This window comes from Bubalus bubalis, chromosome 13 (assembly GCF_019923935.1).
Source record: "Bubalus bubalis isolate 160015118507 breed Murrah chromosome 13, NDDB_SH_1, whole genome shotgun sequence".
Lineage (NCBI taxonomy): Eukaryota > Metazoa > Chordata > Mammalia > Artiodactyla > Bovidae > Bubalus > Bubalus bubalis.
In genome coordinates this window covers 70273617-70285766 of record NC_059169.1, presented here as the reverse complement: position 1 = coordinate 70285766, position 12150 = coordinate 70273617, and the positions used below count along the sequence as shown (strand labels likewise).

The 12150-nt window shown below is 43.8% G+C and overlaps 2 protein-coding genes and 1 non-coding gene across 8 annotated transcripts in view; all 3 read right to left on the bottom strand.

The window, feature by feature from the left end:
- Nucleotides 1-778, bottom strand: part of EBPL (EBP like) — a 95530-nt gene extending 94752 nt beyond the window's left edge. For 2 of the 4 annotated variants that reach the window (XM_044926957.2, XM_044926961.2), the window contains exon 1: nucleotides 501-776. In XM_044926957.2, the coding sequence (XP_044782892.2) occupies nucleotides 501-671 (171 nt within the window). In that variant the 5' untranslated portion in view covers nucleotides 672-776. Of the gene's footprint in view, nucleotides 1-500 lie in introns of all 4 variants that reach the window. The other 2 variants (XM_044926958.2, XM_006063569.4) reach the window with 2 other exon arrangements.
- A 5873-nt stretch (nucleotides 779-6651) lies between these two features.
- TRNAV-UAC lies at nucleotides 6652-6724 on the bottom strand. Its single transcript has one exon. It is a non-coding gene; the product is annotated as a tRNA-Val (tRNA).
- Nucleotides 6725-9488: 2764 nt separating this feature from the next.
- KPNA3 (karyopherin subunit alpha 3) overlaps nucleotides 9489-12150 on the bottom strand; it is a 95004-nt gene continuing 92342 nt past the window's right edge. For all 3 annotated transcript variants that reach the window (XM_025262976.2, XM_025262975.2, XM_025262977.2), the window contains exon 17: nucleotides 9489-12057. In XM_025262976.2, coding sequence (XP_025118761.1) covers nucleotides 11959-12057 — 99 coding nt within the window. In that variant the 3' untranslated portion in view covers nucleotides 9489-11958. The remainder of the gene's footprint in view (nucleotides 12058-12150) is intronic.

The following is a 12150-nucleotide window of genomic DNA, read 5'->3' as shown; positions in this document are numbered from 1 at the left end:
GGCCTGCATACAGTAGTTACCCAATAAATGGTGGTTAGTATTTGGGAGAGGGTTTGGGGTTTTGGTTCAGGCCCCAGCGTACCTCATCACCCCTCCCTGCTGCCTCTGGGTCATTCAAAAACTCTCAATTATCTTAAACATCTATGTGCAGGTTACGAAGTCAAGCAAGCCAAGGCCTTTCGACAACTTACAATCCGACTAAGAGCACCATAGAGGGATAACAATGTTCGGCTTTTCCTGGTCTAGTTTTAATTTGGTAGAGAAACTGGCACCACTAAGGAAGCTGCGCTACGGCCTTGGGACCTCGGAGAGATGCAGTATCTGGCCAAAGGCCACGGGCACCACGGCCTCCAGGTGATTCCCGGGTCTCCCGCCATAAGGCCCGGGGCGGCCAAGGCGTCCCTGGCGTCCGCGTCCTTTCCTGGAAGCTAGGGGGAAGGGTCTCAAGAGAGGCGGCGCCCACCCGCGTTTTCGGGGCCCAGGCGAGGACACTCACTTACCAGCGCGAAATGCACCAGGGCGTTGAAGCAGAGCCAGGCGAGCAGCCCGCGGTCCGCCGCCCCCCGACCCCGGCCCAGGCGCAGGCCCAGCGCGCAGCCCACCGCCAGCAGCGAGGCGCACAGCAGCAGCGAGCCGCCCGCCGCGGCGCCCAGCTCCCCGCCCGCGTGCATGCTTCCTACTCCTAGCGCAGACTGCCCGCACCTGGGCTGGGATCGCCCCGCGAGCAGGGAGCGGGAAAGCGGGGCTGCGCGGCGAGGAGGCGGGGCTGCGCGGCGAGGAGGCGGGGCTGCGCGGCGAGGAGGCGGGGCTGCGCGGCGAGGGGGTGGGGCGGAAGAAGGCTTCCCCCTCTCGCCCCGCTGCCCAGCGGAGTCCCTAGACAGCGGAGTCCCTAGACAGCAGAGCCAGACGTTTTCTCAACTCAGGTACATGCTCACCAATTTTCTTAACTGCCGAAACCAGACCTATCCCCAGTTCTGTTCACTCACTCGTGTCCGACTCTTTGCTACCCCATGGACTACAGCACGCCAGGCCTCCCTGTCCATCACCAACTCCTGGAGTTTACTCAGACTCAGGTCCATCGAGTCAGTGATGCCATCCAGCATCTCATCCTCTGTCCTCCCCTTCTTCTCAGCCTTCAATCTTTCCCAGCATCAGGGTCTTTTCAAATGAGTCAACTCTTCGCATCAGGTGGCCAAAGTATTGGAGTTTCAGCTTCAACATCAGTCCTTCCAATGAACACCCAGGACTGATCTCCTTTAGGATGGACTGGTTGGATCTCCTTGCAGTCCAAGGGACTCGCAAGAGTCTTCTCCAGCATCACAGTTCAAAAGCATCAATTCTTCGGCGCTCAGCTTTCTTTACAGTCCAACTCTCGCATGACCACAGGAAAAACCATAGCCTTGACTAGACCGACCTTTGTTGGCAAAGTAATGTCTCTGCTTTTTAATATGCTGTCTAGGTTGGTCATAACTTTCCTTCCAAGGAGTAAGCGTAAACCACCTATTCCCAGACCACGCCCAAAAGGCTGGCGATAGGGCCACACCTTTTGATGCAGTGTGATTGTTAACAGGGTTCAAAGCCTTAAGCCAAGAAGTGAAGTCTAGCTGTTGGAAATTTTGCCAATAGCCTGCGGTGGGGGAAGGGAGGAGGTAGAGGGTGGGGGGGGTGGGTAGAATTTTAGGGACAAAATATTCTAATTAAGCCCTTGCAAGCAACCATCAGTAGACATTATGGCTTACTCTAACACTATCCTTAAAGATCCAAAAGCACGTATGATCCGTAAAGATCCAAAAGTAAGTATGATGCTGATGGACATCTAGGTTGCTAAAAAAAAAAAAAATTAAAAAAAAAAAAAAAAAAGTAAGTATGGGCGAGAGGAGCAGTAGGTCACAGCAGTGTGGTACCAGATAGTTTACCTGCGGTGTTTTATGTTGTACTTACTGTGTTGCTGTTTAGTTGCTCAGTCGTGTCCGAGTCTTTGCCACTCCAGGGACTGTAGCCACCAAGCTTCTCTGTTCTACTGGAGTGGGTTGCCTTTTCTTTCTCCAGAGGAATCTTCCTGACCCAGGGATGGAACCTGTCTCCTGCATTGGCAGGCAGATTCTTTACAGCTGAGCCAGCTCATGTGGTATTTTATGTTTCTTTACAACCCTGGGACTCTGTGTGTGTCCTCCTATTTTACAAATGTGGAAACAGGCTCAAATAACAGATTTAAATAACTTGTCTAAGGACTCTCAGTGACTGGGCCGAGGCCAGAACCCACGAGTGAGTGTCCCCAAGGCCTTTGCTTTTTGACTCTTGAGTAGATGCTTAACAGACAACTACAGTCAGCCGGGTTGGATGAAGCCACAAGCTGGAATCAGGATTGCTGGGAGAAATATCAATAACCTCAGATATGCAGATGACACCACCCTTATGGCAGAAAGCGAAGAACTAATGAGCCTCTTGAAGGTGAAAGAGGAGAGTGAAAAAGTTGGCTTAAAACTCAACATTCAGAAAACTAGGATCATGAAATCCAGTTCCATCACTTCATGGCAAATAGATGGGGAAACAATGGAAACAGTGACAAACTGTCTTTTTGGGCTCCAAAGTCACTGCAGATGGTGACAGCAGCCATGAAATTGGAAGATGCTTGCTCCTTGGAAGAAAGGCTATGACCAACCTAGACAGCATATTAAAAAGCAGAGACATTACTTTGCCAACATAGGTCTGTCTAGTCAAGGCTATGGTTTTCCCAGTAGTCATGTATGGATGTGAGAGTTGGACTATGAAGAAAGCTGAGCACTGAAGAATTGATGCTTTTGAACGGTGGTGTTGGAGAAGACTCTTGAGAGTCCCTTGGACTGCAAGGAGAGCCAATCAATCAATGCTAAAGGAAATCACTCCTGAATGTACATTAGAAGGACTGATGCTGAAGCTGAAACTCCAATACTTTGGCTACCTGATGCAAAGAACTGACTCATTGGAAAAGACCCTGATGCTGGGAAAGATTGAAGGCAGGAGAAGTGGACAACAGAGGATGAGATGGTTGGATGGCATCACCGACGCGATGAACATGAGTTTGAGTAGGCTCTGGAAGTTGGTGATGGACAGAGAGGCCTGGCATGCTGCAGTCCATGGGGTCGAAAAGAGCTGGACACGACTGAGCAACTGACCTGAACAGTCAGCCCTTGAATCCACAGATAGGAAGGGCAAACTAATGGGACTTGAACATCCATGGATTCTGGTACACACAGGGGCTTCTGGAACCAATGCCCCATGGATACCCAGGGATGACCTGCACTTCCTGTTTTAATAATCCCCAAAACAAGGATTCAGATCTCTAGCGCTGGCCCTCTCCTCTGAGCCCCAGACCAGTATTTACAGCGTTGACCATCATTTGCGTGTCTCCACTCAACTCAACCCGAACTGAACTCATCACCCTCTACTCCATGAGTCTGACTCTCTCCTGTGGCTTTTTCCTTTTTCTTCTGACTGCACTGTGAGGCTTTCATGTTCTTTGTTCCTCGACCAGAGATTGATCCTCAGCCACAGCAGTGAAAGCACCAAGTCCTAACCAATGAATCAGGGAACCCCCCCTCAGTGTTGCTTTTTATCTTTTATGCCACTTAATATTCATCAGTTATAGCAACCCAGAAACACAGAAATCATCCTTGATATCTTCCTCTCCTCCAATTCCTGATCTAAGCTTCGCTTGCTCCTGTTTCAGTTGCCAGTATCTCTGGATTCCATCTGGTGGCTCAGATGGTAAAGAATCTGCCCACAATGCCAGAGACCGGTGTTCAATCCCTGGGTTGGAAAGATCCCCTGCAGAAGGGCATAGCAACCCACTCCAGTATTCTTGCCTGGGAAATCCCACAGACAGAGGAGCCTGGCTACACTCCATGGGGTTGCGAAGAGTTGGACACTTTCTTTCTACCACTTCATGGACCAACCTGTTCACCATCTCTTGCTTCAGGGCTTCACACTCACTATTTCAACCTGTACACATTACTAAACTCAAAGTACATTTCCTGTCCTTGCCCTACCAGCCAATGATTGTTATTAAACACAATACTTCTATCATCACTCTTATTTAATGAAGATGATTTACCATTGCTTGTAGACTATCAAAACTTCTTCGTATGCCTTACAGGTGGGGGTCTGGCACCTGCCTATCTCTTCAGCCCTCCCCTTCACTATCATTTTGGCTCCAGCTGTACTTCCTTTCGCTACCTGGACTCCCATGCTTCTTCCTACTTTGTACTGTTCCATCTGCCAGAAAAGCTTTTCCAATGAATCTGCCCAATTAACTCCTGCTTTTCCTTCACCACTATCAGCTGTGTAATTTTTGGAGACTTGAACTTCTGTCTGCCTGATAATAAGAATCTTCATCACAGACATGTTGAGGGCCGAGTTGGTACTTCTTAAGCACTCATGCCAGAGGCTGGCATTTACTGACAACTCACTGCCAGCCTGATTATCACCTTCCTAACCAGGCCAATTCCCTCTATTACGTATCATTGTATAACATTTGTCCCAGCTTTTACTTTTATTCGTGTGTGTGGACCTTGCACCCTAGCACGGGACCTGGCAGGGGATAGGATGCTCAAGAAGTATTTGAATGTTCTTAAAGGCTTAGTTTCAAAATTCTTATTTATAAAAAAATGACCGAAGCCATGGAAAGGATGCATACAGATATGGAATCTGTTCTTATTATGAAGAAAACTGAGCTGAAATCAAATAAAGTGAAATTTATAAATTCTATTAAGGTTTGAAAACTGTAAACACCAAACTACTGGATTGAAAAGAGCTGAAAACAAAGGGAACTGAGGCTGTTACCTGATCACAAATCTAATGATGATGAAGCTGGTAAAGTAACTGAAAAAGTCTCCTCCATGTTAACAGAATTAAAGGGCCAGATAATGGAATGTTCCCATTCCATTGTACCTGAAACTAGCCAAAGCACACTTTATACACAGGGTCCTTGGAATGCACGAAGCCAAGAGGAACCAGGTCCAGGAAGGACTTTAAAGCAGGATGGCTGAAATGCATGGAGTGTTCAGGTTGAGAAAGGAAGTTAATAAAAACAGATCTGTCTCTTCTGCTATATGGGAATAATTAAAAGTCTATACTCGAAATCAAGAACAGTTCATTTGTAATGATGGTTCTTTAAGAGTGGTGACTTCTATTCAATATTAAGACACAGTCACAATGAAAGCTAGTCCATAAGTAGATCTACTTGGGAGTGCCTTTGCTTCTCCAACTCTTCTGACTCCTAGCCTGCAGAAATGTGTCCACAAAATGGTCTTTCTCAAAAACAAAACCTGATTTTGTCTTTAAAACATTATGCAAAATGTGTCCTTTACTCTCTCACACCTAGGTTTGTAGTACCATAAAACTGTCTTTCTTACATCAAGTAAAACCACTGCCCTGTGAAGATGCCTGGTTTCCCTTGAGGCTTCACACATCACTTGGCACAAGGCCCCATTTATCTCCGGGAACCACAGTTTTAAAGAAGAATTACTCAAGAAGGCAGATGGTAGGCAGTTCTTCAGGGATGGGAAAACAGATGTAGCAGAAGAAAGGCCCTGCAGGGAACACATACTTTATAGAACAGCCATAGATCCCCTGCTTTTAATCATTTTTAATAAACCTGTGAAGTATCCTGATGAGGCCAATCTCTCATAATGCTTCAAAGCAGTGTTTTACAAACCATGCTAGGGATTTCTCTGCTCCAACCCCAGCTTTCCCAGAAAACTTCAAGCTCTTCAACTAAAAATGTTTCAAACACATTGCTACAGGAAGTGTTGAAAAAACAAAGGGCAATCCACACATTTGGTTGTTTCACACAACTTCTTTTAGGGCTCCCCTGGTAGCTCAGTGGTAAAGAATCCACCTTCAATGAAGGAGACACAGGGCATGCTGTTTGGATCCCTGGCTTGGGAAGATCCCCTGGAGGAGAAAATGGCAACCCACTCCAGTATTCTTGCTTGGGAAATTCCATGAACAAAAGAGCCTGGTGGCCTGCAGTCCACAGTGTGGCAAAGAATTGGATGCAACTGGGTGAACTGGGCTTCCCTAGTGGTGTGCGCACACACTCACAACTTCTTTTAGCCACAGGAGGCATGTAAGAGAGTAACTACTCCACATTCCCATCCTCCTAAGCCCTTTGCAGTAGATAGGCTCAGGACTGCCAGGAGTCCTCATATGGGATCTGGGAAATGTGCTAAGCTGATTTCTCCTAAAACTGAGATTGAAAGAACAGGCACATTTTTTTTTTTTTTTGGCAGGGATGGGGAGGGGGTTTCCGCTTTTTATCTTCTGTTTTTGGGGGTGGGGGAAAGATCTGGCACTGTTCATAGAACAGAAGGCATGATTTAGGCTGTCTCATTTGAGTGGAGAAGTTTCCTAGCTGAATTGATTTAGGCCGATCGTTCACACCCAGGGCAGTTCTGGCTCCCAGGAAACCCGTGGCTGTGTCTTGAGACATTTTTCGCTGTCCTGACTGGGAAGCGCAGAGGTGCTACAACGTCTAGTGGGCAGAGCCTAACGATGCACCTAAACACCCTACAATACACAGGACAGCCTCCCACAATCAAAAACTACCCAGCCTAAAATGTCCATTTTTCTCTTTTTTTTGGCCACACCTCAAGGCCTGCAGGATCTTAGTTCCCTGACCAGGGATCGCACCTGGTCCCTCAGCAGTGTAAGTGCAGAGTCCTAACCACTGGACCACCAGGGAATTCCCTAAAATGTCAATACTGAAGGGTCTGAGAAACCCGGATATACGTTAAAGTTAGCTGAGGGATTTCATGGGTAAATAGAGTGCATCACACGAAACGCCAGGCTGGATGACTCACAAGCTGGAATCACAACTGCCGGGAGAAATATCAACAACCTCAGATATGCAGATGATACCACTCTATGGCAAAAAGTGAAGAGGAGCTAAAGAGCCCCTTGATAAGAGTCAGAGAGGACAGTGAAAAAGCTGGCTTGAAACTCAACATTCAAAAAACTAAGATCATGGCATCCATTCCTATCACTTCATGGCAAACAGATGGGGAAAAAGTGGAAGCAGTGAGACTTTATTTTCCTGGGCTCCAAAATCACTGCAGATGGTGACTGAAGCCATGAAATTAAAAGATGCTTGTTCCTTAGAAGAAAAGCCATGACAAATCTAGGCAGTGTATTAAAAAGCAGAGACGTTACTTTGCCTACAAAGGTCCATATGGTCCATATAGTCAAAGCTATGGTTTTTCTAGCAGTCATGTATGGATGTGAGTTAGACCATAAAGAAGGCTGAGGCTGAGCACCAAAGAATTGATGCTTTTGAACTGTGGTGCTGGAGAAGACTCTTGAGTCCCTTGGACTGCAAGATCAAACCAGTCAATCAATAAAGGAAATCAATCCTGAATATTCATCGGAAGGACAGATGCTGAAGCTGAAACTCCAATACTCTGGCCACCTGATGCAAAGAGCTGACTCATTGGAAAAGACTCTGATGCTGAGAAAGATTGAAAAAAATCCCAAGTCAACCCATTAATGAACATAGAGTTAAAGGTTATGCCAGCAGCCAGCAAAATTGAGTTTACTGGGGAGTAACAGAGGGATTCTTTACCACCTGAGCTACCAGGGAAGCTTCCCTGATGGCTCAGATGGTAAAGAATTCACCTGCAATGCAGGAGACCCGGATGATTCCTGGGTCGGGAAGATCCCCTGGAGAAGGGATAGGCTACCCACTCCAGTATTCTTGGGTTTCCCTGGTGGCTCAGATGGTAAAGAATCTGACTGCAATGCAGGAGACCTGGGCTGGGAAGATTCCCTGGAGGAGCGCATGGCAACCCATTCCAGTATTCTCGCTTGAAGAATCCCAATGGGGTCGCAAAGAGTTGGACATGATAGAAGCGACTAAGCACAGCACAGTGCTGATGCTGGGAAAGACTGAGGGCAGGAAGAGAAAGGGACAATGGAGGATGAGATGGTTAGCTAGTATCACCAGCTCAATAAACAGGAATTTGAGCAAACTCCGGGAGATAGTGAAGGACAGAAGAGCCTAGCACACTACAGTCCATGGGGTTGCAAAGAGTCGGACACGACTTAGGGACTGAACACGATGGATGTGAATACTCCTATTCCTAAACACTTTGTCTTAAGTACTGAGTCCATCTATATAACTGACCCTTGAACAACACGGATTAGGGGTGCTGCCCTCTGAATATTCGAAAATCTGCCTAGAATTTACAGTCAGCCCTCCATATACAGAGTTTCTCCATAGAGCAGTTCCTTTGTGTAAGTGGTTCCACATCAGAGGATTCAACCAACAGCAGATCGTGCAGTACTACAGTACTTACTATGGAAAAAACTCCACATACATGTGGACCCACACAGTTCAAATTCATGTTGTTCCAGGGTCAGTCATATACAAGTATGTATAGATAGAGCCTCATCTATATGCTGTGCTTTAGAGAATCATTCTACCAGTGTTTTTCATTTATTTAACAAAGTACATCATTTATGTGAAGAGCTCCTTTTACACTTTGGACAAATGAGTGGTAGGTTAAAGACAGCACTCCTTGGCCTATATATGCCTTGAAACGTACAGCTTAATGTACAGAAATTATACTCCCTTTCTCCAAATAGATTTAAACCCCCAGGTCAACTAGGGTTAAGAAGATTCATAACTGTTAGACAACTGACATCCATAAATTTTTACCAGCAATAGTTAATCTTCTCAAAAGGACAACCCTTGTGAAGTACATGATGGCAAGATTAAATAGGAGTAGTGTAATTTATTTTCTCATACACTGAGTTTGTCCAAAAATAATCTGAAGTGTCATTATACAAAAGTAAAGTTTGGCTGATCCTTTGTTCTTTTAAATAATCCAAGATTTCATTTAGAGCCACAACCTCTATCTAACAGGTTAAAACTGTTAGGCTTACTTCAATTACTATCTTGCAAAGTTCTGGTTTTCAAGGATTAGACAAGCCTTAAGTTTCACCTTTTGTTTCATGAAAGTCACAATTACACAATCATCTGAAATGGCTTTCTATGAGTTACGGCATTTAAACCAGAGACACACAGAGAACACCCTGTGCTGACGAGGGCAGAGACTAGAGAGATGCAGCTACCAGCTGAGGACCACCGGAAGCAGGAAGGGATGAAGATCCTTCCCTCGAGAGAGCAAGCCCCAGCCACCACCCTGACTTCTGGCCTCAAGCCTGTGCAACAAGAAGTTTCTATTGTTTCTGTCACTGTCTACAGCAGCTTTGGAAATCAGTGTAGATTTTGGTACTTCTTATGTTACACAATATTCTTAAATCTAGCATTGTTGCTGGTCATCCTAGTTTGCTCTAGTGGAAAGGAGATATTAAAATACACTGAAAGAGTAATTCATGATTCACCTCCATTGGGGCTAATATTTGGAAAATAATTCCAAATTTAAATTTAACCACATAGAAAACAAAACTAGGAAATTCAGATACTTTCAAAAATAAGTTCTTCGATGTTTTATCATATTTGATAGCAGCTTTTTTATTGGTTACAAAACCTAAGCCCATATACAAAATTAGGAACACATTTAGATGCCTCTTTTGAAAGAACGTTTTTTAGTCTTTTTTAACTGAGTTTAAAAAAAATAAAAACAATGCAAATTTTCAACACTGTTTTGAAAACGTAAAAGTGCAGCAATATACCTAGTTTCCTTTGTCTATGAAATGGTGCAATTCCAATTCCAAACCGATAGGTCACAACAAACTGGATCAAGCCAATGCACACGGACGTCTGCACTACTTGATGCTAACGTTCACTTATGTTAGTTTGCACTTAAACACAAGAGGAAATAGGAGTCGGCACAGTAGAGGCCCAATTCAGTCTCAATGTGTGCAAAATTTAAAAGGTAACTGTCAGTCACTATGGGGAGTCCAAGGAAGTAAACCGGAAGGGGTATAATTCACAATATCAAGAAGATTTGGACTTGAAGGGTTTCACTGAAGTTTGTGACCTTAATTAGCTTTGACTTTATTACTCCTACTTTTAGTGAACACCACACAGTTTCAAAAATTTAGACCATGGTATCTGAACAGGATGCAGTTACCATATGAAGCTTTAACTCAAAATCTGGATAAAGAAAAAAAGGCACAATGAACTTCAACTCAATTTTATGTGCACAAGAGTTGAAAAGTCTGAGCCACCTTAAAGAGAAATTGATTCTAAAATTTATAAAACCTATAAATAATCAGAGGCCAAACCACTATATTAAAACAGATTCTCTAGCAAGTAAAAATCTTGCATTTTAAACATACGCTTGTATCCACTTTAGATACAAGACAAAACTCACTCTTTAAAGTGGCTCCACCTTGGCAGATACATATATTTGTAATGAATGCACACCTGCTATGTGTTGTTTACCAGTGAAAACACCCCGCTGATTCACAAAGCTCTGATGGCACGTGTCTCATCTTCATCACAGTAAATACACCCCCCTCCCATCGGACAACTAAATTAGTTTAGATTTCCTATCCCTTCACATCAACGCGTTGGGAAATTATACCCAGTAAACAATAGCAACAAAACCATTCCTGTGACAGCACAAACTGTTCAGTTTAAAAAATTTCAAATCCATATTCTTTCGTTAATAACTGGGTCGGACAATTTACCAAAAGCAATGACTTTACACAGTAATACCAGATTTTTCAGAATTACTTGAAGATCACTGCAAATCAGGTTTATGTTAAATAACTGCAGATTACTCCTCTAGGCAGATCCTTGTCTGCATCTTTTTATATGTGAATATGCTTTTAGAGTAGGATCCGAGTACACTTGCCAATACTCCAAGAATGACGTTTTATGACACTTCTAATAGTTGCTGGTTTGTTGCCAACCACATTATCAAAAGCACTGGTTACGAAGTAAAAAATATTTTAAGACTAAATTACAGTAAACATGAAAGCTCCACAGTTTAAACCCAATATAAATCAACCATATCCAATTATCAATTTAAAATGAAAAATGTTAACTCCTGAAAGCTGAAAGCAAGATTTTCTTTTTAAATATCACCAATGGGTACTTTAGACCGTTGTGTTTTTTGGTTTCATTTATTTATTTTTCTTTATGGTCAGGGATTCTTGCTTTCAACTTAAACAGAAGTTCAAGTCCGTAACAGGTTGCAGCTCAGGTAAAATACCATGCACAGCATTTGATTACTTCAAAACAGCAGGAACACACAGGCTGAAGTGAGTGGTCAAATAGGGCTTGCTGTTCTCAAAAATTAGGTATAATGGCGAAAGCGTTACCATCCATAGCTAAAGTCCTTCCTCCAACCCTGGCTTCTGAGGCAGATAATAAACACATCAATTACTGGTAGATGAAGCACAGTTTTTTAAAACTTATCTGTTTAATCAATAACCAAGTTTCTTTTTTTTTTAAGTTACTTTTTGTTTGTGTCAGTTCCACCAATGTAAATCATTTGGCTTGTACTTTTAAAATCTATTCTTCCACATAAAGAGTATGAAAATATGTTTGTGGAGGACAATGATGGAGGCTCAGATCAGACTGCACCTCTTTAAAGTCTTCCAACGTGTGTATGTGTCATACCAAAGTGTCTTGATCCACAGCGCACCATTTTCCAAAGGAGTATCAAGTGGGCAGCTGACATGCCACCACTATGGAATATTCTAAACTGGAGACTGCAGATGTCAGCGTGTGGCACCAGGGAACGGGGGAAAATAGGGTAGTCAAGATTGTTAAGGAGAATTCTAAAACAGTTTAGGAAATCATGCATATGCATTTACAGTCCATGTGGATAGTGACTTTTGGCAACTGCAAAGTGACTGAGACATGGCTTGCTTTAGAAGCATCAAAACAAAGAGGCATGTATGTTTTGGAGCCTTCGGTAGTTGCTGTTGCTCTTGTCATTTTGGTAGCCATCTGGTGGTGCTTCGTATTCAATGTGGGATAGATGCTGCACTCAACTGAATTTAAAAATTGAATTCTTTTGTCTGAAGGTTGGCCGTTGGGTCAAAGTTGTAGGTGCCTCCTTGTGTTGCTTCAGGAATGAGGCTAGGATCTTCATCAATCTACAAGAAGCAAGAAAAAGAATTTTCATTATGTTAAGATACTATACATTACAGTGTAAGCAGAGTTGATTTACTTCTTAGGAAAGAATTCTG